Source organism: Meles meles, chromosome X (genome assembly GCF_922984935.1).
Source record: "Meles meles chromosome X, mMelMel3.1 paternal haplotype, whole genome shotgun sequence".
Lineage (NCBI taxonomy): Eukaryota > Metazoa > Chordata > Mammalia > Carnivora > Mustelidae > Meles > Meles meles.
The window spans coordinates 32195705-32207816 of NC_060087.1; the positions used below are offsets into that span (position 1 = coordinate 32195705).

Below are 12112 nucleotides of genomic sequence, written 5' to 3' on the forward strand. Positions count from 1 at the left end.
TTTTACTCTATTCTCTTTCTGTTTCTTCAGCTCCTTTTGGAATGATGGTGCATCTTTTATACCACTTTCAGTTTTGTCCTATGATTTTCATCTTTTTCTGTATTTGCCTTCTTATATGTGTAGATATTCTTTTAAAAAGCGTATTTATTTCTTTATTTGAGAAAGAGTGCACACATGTTAGCACAAGCAGGGAGAGGAGTAGAGGGAGACAGAGTGAGGGAATCTCAAGCAGACACCCTGCTGAGCTTGGAGCTCAATGTGGGGCTCAGTCCAACGACTCTGAGAACATGACCTGAGTCAAAACCAAGAGTTGGACGCTTAACTGACTGAGCCTTTTAGGTGCCCCTTATGTATATAGATCTTCTTCGTTTGCTCTTTTAGTCTTCTATAAAATTTTTTTAAATTTTTTATTTATTTTTTATTCTTTAAAAGATTTTATTTATTTATTTGACAGAGAGAGAACAAGAGAGGGAACACAAACAGGGGTAGTGGGAGTGGGAGAAGCAGGCTTCCCACTGAACAGGGAGCCTGATGGGGTGCTCGATCCCAGGACGCTGGGATCATGACCTGAGTCAAAGGCAGATGCTTAACGACTGAGCCACCCAGGTATCCCGTTCTATAAAATTTTTAAATTGGTGTTTTTAGTTTTGATTTTTAGGAACTTTGTGTTATCCATCCTTCCTTTTTTCCTTCCTTCCTTCCATCTGTTTCTTTCATAATGGCATCCTGTTTTTGTGTTTTGGATGCATGCCTTCTCAAATATCTCTTCCAGATATAGTACTTGAATTAATCATCATGATTACTGTACTGAAGGTTACTTCCTTCCTCTGTATCTGCCAGGTGTAATCTTGGTGGCTCTCTAATGTTCCTTTCAGAAAAATGATGTCCTTTTCCCTTCTGGCCTACTGGTATACAGTTCATCATTTTAATTTATTCCTCAATATAATTCCATCCATTCTTTGTTTTATAGATTTTCTTCAGCGTTGGTATAGTAATGGTTCTTTTCCCAACTTTACTGTTGTTACAGGTCTCTAGTCTTTCTGACATTTCAGCAGTATTTTGAGTGGGAGAGAAGATAAACAGGCATGTTCATTTTATCATCTTTTTTTTTTTTTAAGATTTTAGTTATTTATTTGACAGACAGAGATTTCAAGTAGGCAGAGAGGCAGACAGAGAGAGAGGGGGAAGCAGGTTCCCCGCTGAGCAGAGAGCTCGATGTGGGGCTCGATCCCAGGACCCTGGGATCATGACCTGAGCCGAAGGCAGAGGTTTTAACCCACTGAGCCACCCAGGTGCCCCCATTTTATCATCTTGAAGAGAAAGTTGATCTTCCTTCTTATAGTTTTCTATAGTTTTACTCTTCCATTGATCCCAGATTAATGACTATCATTTCTGTTATTGCTTTCATTATTGTGGTCTAGTAATCCATGCCCCACTGAACTTGCTTGGCATTATGTCTCTTACCTTATTCCTTTAAAAATAATTTTGTGATGTTATTTTATTAATGATAATGGTTCATATATCTTGGACTCTTCCTATGAACAAGGCATAATTATATGTGCTTTGTGGATATTAATTCAGTTATCCTTTATAATGACATTGTGAGATAGGTACTATTATTATTATCCCCATGTTACTGATGAGAAACTGAGGCAGAGAGAATTAGTAACTTTCCCAAGGTCACTGATAAATAGCTGAGTAAGGATTTGAATCCCAGCATTCTACCCCAGACATAGTCCTTTTAAGCATTATGCCACTTGCTAACTATTACAAAATCAAATTAAGATTTCGGAAACTTTTAACACTAGAAAGACATGAGCTTCACCATTTGGCATATTTGCCTTTGTTTTTAGACTGGGTAATATAAGTACCTATGGTTAAGTATATCAGTTCAATAATATTAAGGATACAGTTGTCTAGAACTGAGGAGAGCTATGTAATCCTAATGTTTATAGGCTAAGTTAGTCTAGGATTTCAGATCAAGTGAAGCTCAAATTCCTGGGCAAGCCATGAATTCTAGTGAAGTCAGTCATGTTAATAGGGAAAGTGGAATTCCCTGGTCTTAAATACAATAGATCCCCACTGGAGAATCATCCATTACATTAGTCCTGGAAGACTAGAAATCATTGTGAATTATGGTGTGGACATCAAAAACTTTTTGTTTTCCTTTTAACATTATTGAACATTTTTTGACATATTTATGCATCACCTTTCTTGAATCTGAAGATACAGGTTGTCAGAAATGCTGCTTTATTGGTGTATTATCCCAGGTAATTTCACTCTTTACAAACACTGATTTGCAACAGACAGGCAATATGACCCATTTCATTTGTTGATTTGAAAGATATTCAGGTGGAATAGCAGGAACCAATTATTTGAGGAAATTACCTTTATTGATTAGTAGTCTGTTTTCAACTCTTAGAGTCCCCTAAATATTATTTATTTTTATCCCTTCCCCAAATCAGCAAAAGGTGGAAATAGCTATTGAAAAATATAAAAGAACACAATTTATGTTTCAGAAATCATTAGGGGAAATGTGCTTAATATTATAGCCCATTCACTTCAAGTTGGATTAATTGTGGGAACTAACATTTTTTCCAAACACTACTGGGAAGATCTCTAAAGAGCTGATCACAGAAACATTTAAATCCTAGTGGCAATTCCACTGCATCTGGCAGAAGTGATTGCAGTACTTACCATTGCTAGTCCAAACTCCCACTCCAACATGTACCTCCTTCCAGCTGCCACACACCAAGAGCACATCTGAGAATGCCAGTCAGGAAGCTTAGGGGACAGGGTTCAAATTGTTTCGAAGCTACATTTTATCCCAGAAGTTTGTATGTAGGGTAAGTATATAGAATCTCACAGGAAATATAATTAATTAATGGAATGTTCTAGCATTCATAATGAGAGCATGCAAAATAAAATAGTTACTCAGTGCCTCTGTTTCCTCATTTTTATAAAGGAGGTAATGATACGCCTACCTTATAGGGTTGTTGTGATATTTAGAAGAAGTAATATCTTTATTAGAACAGAGCATAGGACCTAGTAAGCATTTAGTAAATATTAGCTGTTAATATTAAATTTAACTAGGATTATGTTAGTAGTGTTGTGCATTTCTTTTTTTTTTTTTTTAAGATTTTATTTATTTATTTGACAGAGAGAGATCACAAGTAGGCAGAGAGGCAAGCAGAGAGTGAGAGGGAAGCAGGCTCCCTGCCGTGCAGAGAGCCCGATGCGGGACTCGATTCCAGGACCCTGAGATCATGACCTGAGCCGAAGGCAGTGGCCTAAACCACTGAGCCACCCAGGCGCCCCCGTGTTGTGCATTTCTGATATCATTTATTATATTTACCAGCTCTTCTGTTTGACAGTGGAAGATAAATATATTTATTTATTTAAAGATTTTATTTATTTATTTGACAGAGAGAGATCACAAGTAGGCAGAGAGGCAGGCAGAGAGAGAGAGGAGGAAGCAGGCTCCCTGCCAAGCAGAGAGGCTGATGCGGGGCTCAAATCCCAGGATCCTGAGATCATGACCTGAGCCGAAGGCAGAGGTTTAACCCACTGAGCCACCCAGGCGCCCCAGTGGAAGATAAATATAAAACCCATCTTTTCTAAACACATACCAAATGATATTTCATTAACAATATTTCTCCTTCCCTTGCACAGGATTTCCCCCCAGTTTGATGGAGGAAGTTCTGATGTTTTTTCTATAAAGTGTGTGTGTGTGTGGGGGGGGGGTATGATTTTTCTTTGCCACTTTGAGCTGCTGGCAAGATTGCTGGTAAATTTAATAATATAAACATAAAGTTTCTCCATTTCTCAGCAGCCAGGCATGTCTAACACAGTAACAAAAATGTGTCTTTAGACGTTCCTGTTAAAATAGAAGTGGTTAAATAACTGATTAGAGTTGGCTTCCTTGAATATATTTCATTTCTCCACATTTCTGTGAGAATAATGAATCATTTTATAATTCTTTTCAACTTAATTTCCTTCTTTAACCATTTTACTAGTTGCTTGCTGGTGGTAGTGGTAAGTGGTAAGTGGTTTTGTTACCTAGAGAGATAGATCCTTACATAAGTACACTGAGACTTTTGCTTGTGCATATTTTCAATCTCCCAAGTAGGAGGACTCTCATAATTGAATTAGAAACGTAAAATCATTTAATATCTTAATATATAAATAAGAGAAGGAATATCATTAACAATTATCAAGCTTTTAAGTCACATAAAGTCCACATTTGTGGGATATGCATTCATATAGTTATTAGCGCAAAGACTATAGTTTATACATCATAATTTGTGTTCTCAATGGGCAATCCAATTATTTACTAACAACGTCACCTTTTCCTTTAATCATCCTCTGACCAATAATTTTAACCAGCTAATTTCAGTCATTGTTCATGTGCTAGAGGAACTTTGAAGACCCAAGCTGTTTCCTCACGACTTTTAATTTTTTATTATTTATGTAAAAGATTTAATTTATTTATTTAAAAGGGAGAGAGAGAGAGATAGCAAGAGAAAATGAGTGGGAAGGAGAGGGAGAAGCAGGCTTCCCGCAAACAGGGAGCCCGATGTGGGGCTTAATCGAAGGACCCTGGGATCATGACCTGAGCTAAAGACAAATACTTAACATACTGAGCCACCCAGGTGCCCCTCCTTTTGACTTTTTAAATCATGAAGTAAAACGCACATAGAGAAAGTTTCACAAAGCAAGTGCAACAACTGCTCATTTTACTCCTAGAGCAAACTCCTGTGCAGATGTCACTTTGATAGCACCCGAGAGTCCTATTATGTCCCGCACAATCTAGCAGATCTCTATAATTGAAAAGAGATTACTAGCGTGACTTTTATGATAATCATTTTGGTTATGTAAGCATAGCTCTGTAAACTCCAGAGCTTAAGGTTTCTTTGAATTTTTATCATATTTGTCACCATGTAACATATAGAGAGAATTATAACTATGTGAACATGTGTGTAGCTACCACTTAGACCAGGAAATAGCTATTTCTAACATCTCTGAATCCTGCTCTTTCTAATTACCTTTCCATCTCCTAGAGACGTCACCATTATCCTGAATTCTAACACCAAAGATTAGTTTTTTCTATTTTTGAACTTGATGTAGGAAGAATCATATAGTTTGCATTTTTTCTTGTAGCATCTGGATATTTTGTCATTATGTTCATGTGGTTCATGTGATTCATTTTAGCATTTCAGAGTTAATTATTAGTAATGTTGCATATGAGGCCATTGTATGAATATTCTGTTATTTAATCATTCTGTTCATAGACATTTCACTAGCTTCTGTATTTTTCTATTATGAGAAATGCTATTATGGAAATTTTAATATATGTCTTTTGGTTCATATTTTTGAAAGGCATATATGTTAGGAGTAAAATTGCCAGATCATAAGATAGGAATATGATCACCTTTAGAGGTTACTTCTAAACAATTTTCTAAGGTGGCTGTACCAATTTCCACTCCTGCAGGTCATATATGAAAATTCCAGTTGCTCTGCATTCTAATAAATAGTTAATATTGTCAGTCTTTTTAATATTACCTCTTTCTGATGGGTGTAGTTTGAACTGATATCTTACTGCTCTTGCTATTAAGGAAATTTTCACATGTTCTTGATCATCTGGAAATGTTGTATCAAAAAGAGTCTGTTATTTATAGCTGTTCTTACTCGGATTCATTGTGATTCTTTCATGTATGGTTTTTTTGTTGTCAGTTTTGGAAAGTTCTCAGCTGATATCCTGATATGCATTCTTTTAGGCTTTTCTCCTTCGCTCACTCTTCTATATTTTTCATCCTTCTGTCCCTGTCTGTTACAATACAGATACTTTCCTATGGCCGATATTCCACTGCATTAATTCTTTCTTCACTTAATTTAGTTTGCTGTTAACTTTGTCTATTGGACTCTTAATTTTACTTACTGGATTTTTTAATTTCCATATTATCCATTTAGTTATGTACACATATTTTAAAGATTTTATTTATTGAGAGGGAGAGAGCAAGTGGGGGTAGGGTCAGAGGCAGAGGGGCAGAGGCAGAGGGAGTCTTAAGCAGACTGCGCACTGAGTGCACAACCCAACGCGGGGCTCGATTTCATGACCTTGAGATCATGACCCAAGCCAAAATCAAGAATTGGGTGCTTAACCACCTGAGCCACCCAGGAGCCCCTCTATTTAGTTATATTTCTATATAATTTATAGTTCAGTGACAAAGTTCTCAATCTTAATTGTAGTACATAGAATTACTTTAAAATCTGTGACTTTAAACTATAATATGTGGGGAACCTTTGTGTCTGTTTATATTGTTTATTGTTTTTTCTATTTGTATTCAACTTGTTGCTTTTTCTCCTTTTTTAAGTTATTGTCTAGTGATGTCTTAATTCTTTTTCTTTTTTTTTAAGATTTTATTTATTCATTTGACATATAGAGAGCATAAGTAGGCAGAGCAGCAGGCAGAGGGAGAGGGTGAAGCAGGCCCTCCGCTGAACAGGGAGTCTGATGCGGGGCTTGATCCCAGGACCCTGAGATCATGACCCGAGCTGAAGGCAGACACCCAACCGGCGCCCCTAGTTATGTCTTAATTCTTTTTAGATTATCTCTCCTTTTCATGATTTTTTATAGAAATATTTTCAGTGTTAATTCTTTTCCATATAATATTTGTTTGCTTTGTTGGTACCTTCAGGATATACTGTTCTATTATGTACATTACTAATGAGGAACTTGAGAAACAGATGAGTCAAGTAGCTTCCATAAAGTCATACAGTAAGAGGCAGAGCCACATTTGAGCAATGGTAGTCAGTCCCTTACCTAAGTCAATGTAATTTGTCCTGTGATATGCAATACAGGCCTACTAGCTACCGAACTGGAGAACTGCCATTCAGAATGGCTCCTTGGGCACTTTTTAATTTATCAGTCTAAGTTAGTGATACATTTTGACTCTGATTGCTAGCAAATAAATAGACAGTAATGTATAGTATTAGATAATTAATAAACTATAGACAACAGGAAGTGACTGGATTTTTTTTAACTCCATTTAAAAATTAACATGCATTATAATTCAGTGTGGGAAGTATCAGAAATAGAGATTGTACTGTCTTATTTAAAGAACAGAGAAATATATATGAGCAGTAGCTCTCTGGACTTATCTTTAAAATGTGAATGTCCACTTATGAGGCCAGTGTGCAGGATGTGCCCTTCTAATTATTAAAATACAAAATTGAGAAAACATGTATAAATTTGTTTTTATCTAAACGTGTGTGATGAATGTTTGGCATCGATCTTCAAAACTACTATAGGCATTATTATCTCCAATTTAAATGGTATAAAATTTGAGTTCAGTGAGAGTTTGGATAACTTCTCAACCAGGTAATAGATAATGGGTCCAGAGCACTTTACTGTTTCTCCAAAGCACTTGCATTTTATAATCTTCCAGACCTGACAATTGCAATATTAGATAATGATGTGTGTTTAAAATAAAACAAGGTAATGAAAAGCTCCAGGGTTCTCAAAACATCTGATTGGTACTAACAAATTGTAGCTATATAAGGTGAATTTTGTAACTTCTTATTTGATTTTAAATTGAACTTTATTTAGTCATTGAACATTTTTTTCAGAACATGTTGAGATTTTTTTAAATTTTAAAATTGTTTCCTCATAGGGAAGTATTTAAAATACAATTCTACTCATCACCCTCATCATTCAAAAAATTTTCCAGACAGAGTGACTTTTCTAAATATAATAAGACCATATACGATGTGATACTCCACTTGAGTGGAAAAATGCCACCTGGAATTCATTCAAGTCAGTCCTCACCTAAGGATTATACTGAAAGGGTGACTCAACTTCATTTTCAACATTCATCAGTTCTTGAATTTCTCAAGTAAGAGCATGGATGTACTAATTTAAACATGTTATTATGGCCTGGATAGATACATAAGTAGATGTGTAGATAGGTAGATAGATTGATTTTGATATTATTTATCTTTTTGTAATATATTTACTTAGTTTCCACTATATACATAATACTGTGAAATATATAAATAATAGAAAATAAGCTTTTCATAGGGCATTAAATTGATAATCTAAGGCAATCGTTCTCGAGCTTTTTCATCTATCCAAATCTTTGTGATAGCATTTTAAACAGGTTGCTGGCCCTTACCCACAGAGTTTATGATGTTAATTTGCATTTATAAGGATTTTCAGGTGATACTTATTTCTTCTGGTCCATGATCTCATTTTGTGATTTCTCACCTAGACAAATACATTAATCTGTGGAAGTACAATGGGATGAAACCAATAAGTTTATTTCTCAGAATACTGTTAGTATAATCTCAAGATATACTATGAATTTTTAGTCTGCATAATTAAGTCATTTAGTATTAAAATAATACACAGGTGAAAATTTCCATAAATGGTTGACAGAAAATATAAAAAAAAAAAATTTGTCATTATAATGTCTGTGTTCTTGTAGAGATTAAATGATGAGTGTCCAAGAAATGGAAAAGCAGTGTTCATTAAAAGTTTGAGGAGAGTATTGGTGAATTTATATTACTTCTTTTGCCTCTATTTGCAGTATCCTTATCCACTGGAACATCTGTAAGCCATGTTACTATTCCATCTAACCATCCATCAGTACCATTAAAATAGCATTTGTTACTTATAAGTATTTATGCAATAGGGTTCATGTATTTTGAAATATATTACTGTGTTTTTATATCATTACTTCTTTCCTTTTTTTTTTTTAAGATTTTATTTATTTATTTGACAGAGATCACAAGTAGGCAGAGAGGCAAGCAGAGAGAGAGAGAGGAGGAAGCAGGCTCCCTGCCAAGCAGAGAGCCCGATGCAGGACTTGATCCCAGGACCCTGGGATCATGACCTGAGCCGAAGGCAGAGGTTTAAACCACTGAGCCACCCAGGAACGCCTCATTACTTATTTCTATATGGAATCTACTCCATAGCTGGCCAGTGATGTTCACCTATGTTAGTAGGGGTAGCAGTGAAAGATAACAGGAGGAATCTTATAGCTGGAATGCAAATGAAAAATTTGTAGTTGAAGTTTTATTAATTTCCAGATCAGAATTTTTGAGTCCCTTGCAATACTATGGTCTTTAAAAATTAGACACGGTACAGAGAAACAGGAATATGATAGCAGAATAAGAGTATCCTAGACTCACCTTGTTACATGGACACAACCAGAAAACTATCAAATCATCCTAAATACCCCAGAGATTGACCTGAAGACTGATAGAACTATACAACTAAAGGGAGAGAAGAGGCCATGTTGAAGAAGTTAGGAAGTGTGGTGATGTGATTTAGGGGAGAAGTAGATCCCAGGTGCTGCAGAGGGGAGCAAGCCAGGGTCCCTGAGAAGGGCAAGAGAGAGGGGAACACACGGGAGCACAAAAGAAGATTGTTTTCTCATAGCCATTGGCTTGGAAAATGAGAGGGACAGAAATTTATGATTTCTTGAAATAAGTGGAACTTGAATCCTGGAGTTTTAAAGGCTAGTGGGCTTGCTGTGATATAGCCTGGAAAGCACTGTGCTGCTCTAGCAAAGAAGGCAGACAAACAACTTGAGGGCATCTGGTATGGAAACGGTGAGCTGAAGAACAACTGGGGCACACATTGGGGAGATCATTTGTTCTCAGTGTGTTACTGAGAAGCAACATTCACAGAGACACCTCTCCAGGAACAAAGGAGCTTGCTGGTGCCATTTCCATCCCCTGCCCCTCACCATAAACACAAAGGCACCAGTGGGAAGCAGCATAGCAATGACGCTGGCTATCTAACTTGCTTATACTAAGCCTCCCACCCTGCACTCCAGTGAAACTGCCCTTCTCAGTCATACTTGCATCACTTCCAGCCCAGCAGATCTTCCCCCCTGAAAACCAGCAGAAACCCTTGCCAATACCATTTCTCCTGTCCAGATAGTTTTGCAAAACCTCAGCTCCAGTGTAGGTAGTGACAGGTCTCTTCACAAGCAGACCAAAGCATATCTAGTTAAAACTTGCCACATTCAGGCCAGGATCAAACACTGCCCACAGCAGGCAAGGAAAGCCTCTGCAGATGACTGTCCTTGAAGGATACAGTGGCCAGGACATAATGGCAGCACACATGCAGCACACACCAGAGGCACTCCCTGAAGAGCCAGGTCCTGTGCACTATGTGACCTTTTCTTCATAAGGCTGTTACTTTCAGGAATAGGAGAAATAACTGGCTTTCCTAATAAAAGAAGCAGGCAGAGACTTAGAGATCTAAGTGAAACAGAGCTAAGTAACATGCCTGATGGAGAATGTAGAGCAATGATTATAAGGACACTCACTGTACTTGAGAAAAGAATAGAAGACATCAGGGAGACCCTTAACCACAGAGATAAAAGAATTTAAAAGAATCAGAGATGAAGACTGCAATAAATGAGATTAGAAACACACTTGATGCAATGACTACCAGGCTGGAAGAAGCAGAAGACTGAATTAATGACCTTGAAGACAATGAGTTGGGAAACAATGAAGCTGAGCAAAAGAGAGAAGAAAGAACTATGCAAAATGAGAATAAACTTAGGGAATTCAGTGACCCTATCAAGCGTAAAATATTTGTGTTATGGGAATCCCAGAAGAAGAAGAGAGAAAAGGGGGCAGAAAATGTATTTGAGGAAATAATAGCTGAAAACTTCCCTAATCTCGAGAAGGAAACAGACATCCCAATCCAGGAGGTACAGAGAATCCCCAACAAAATCAACGAAAGCAGGCCAACACCAAGACTTACTATAATTAAATTTGCTAAATATAGTAATAAAGAAAAAATCTTATAAGCAGCAAGACAAAAGAAGTCATTGACTTACAAGAGAAAACCCATAAGGCTAGCTAGGGATTCTTCGACAGAAACTTGGCTAGCCAGAAGAGAGTGGCATGATATATTCAAAGGGCTGAATGGGAAAAATCTGAAGCCAAGAATACTCTATCTAATCATTTAGAATAGGAGAGATAAGCATTGCCCCAGACAAACAAAAACTAAGGGAGTTTGTGACCACTAAACTAGCTCTGCAAGAAATATTAAAAGGGACTCTCTGAGTGGAAAGGAGAGACCAAAAGTGACAGTACAAATGCAAGAAACACAAAAGCAGTAAAAATTTCTGTAAAATAAGTCAACCAACTCACCGAAAAAAGATATAAAATATATTAATATATATCTAAAACATGGAGAAGAGAGGAGAAAAGAATGGGTTTAAAGTTAAATGACCATCAACTTAATATAGACTGATATATTGCAGAAGAGGTAATATACAAACCTAATGGTAACCATATATGAAAACCCTCTAATAAACATGCAAGGAATAAAGAGAAAGAAATCCAAATATATCGCTAAAAAAATAAGCAAAACATGAAGCAGAGAAATAGAAGGGGTCAGAGAAATCTCCAGAAATAACCACAAAACAAGTAACAAAATGGTAATATATATCAGTAATTACTTTGAATGTAAATGGACTAAAGGCTCTAATCAAAAGATGTAGGGTGTCAGAATGGATGAAAAAAATAAGACCCATCTATATGTTGCCTACAAAAGACTAATTTTAGACCTATCGACACCTGTAGATTGAAAGTGAAGGGATAGAGAAATATTTACATGTTAAAAGAAATGTCAGATTAGCAATACCTACATTGGACAAACTGGACTTTAAAATAAAGACTGTAACAAGAGACAAAGAAGGGCATTAATAATAAGAAAGGGGACAATCCAACAAGAAGATACAACATTTGCAAATATTTATGTACCCAACATGGGAGCACCTTAATACATAAAGTAGTTAATAACAAACATCAAGGAGCTAATCAATAATAATACAATAATGGCTGGACACTTTGACACCCTACTTACATCAATGGACAGATCATCTAAACAGAAAATCAACAAGGAAAAAATGGCTTTGAATGAAATCTGGGCCAGATGGACTTAAGAGATGTATTCAGAATGTTCCAACCTAAAACAGCAGAATTCACATTCTTTTCATGTTCACTTTTAATAAAATTGATAAATCTGTAGCCAGATTTATTGAAAAGAAAATAGAAAGGACCCAAATAAATAAAATCAGAAATG

The 12112-nt window shown here is 36.4% G+C and overlaps 1 protein-coding gene across 1 annotated transcript in view; it reads left to right on the forward strand.

The window, feature by feature from the left end:
* CFAP47 (cilia and flagella associated protein 47) overlaps positions 1-12112 on the forward strand; it is a 545441-nt gene that overhangs the window by 181294 nt on the left and 352035 nt on the right. The window contains exon 30 of the mRNA XM_045994745.1: positions 7674-7895. Within this exon, the coding sequence (XP_045850701.1) occupies positions 7674-7895 (222 nt within the window). The remainder of the gene's footprint in view (positions 1-7673; positions 7896-12112) is intronic.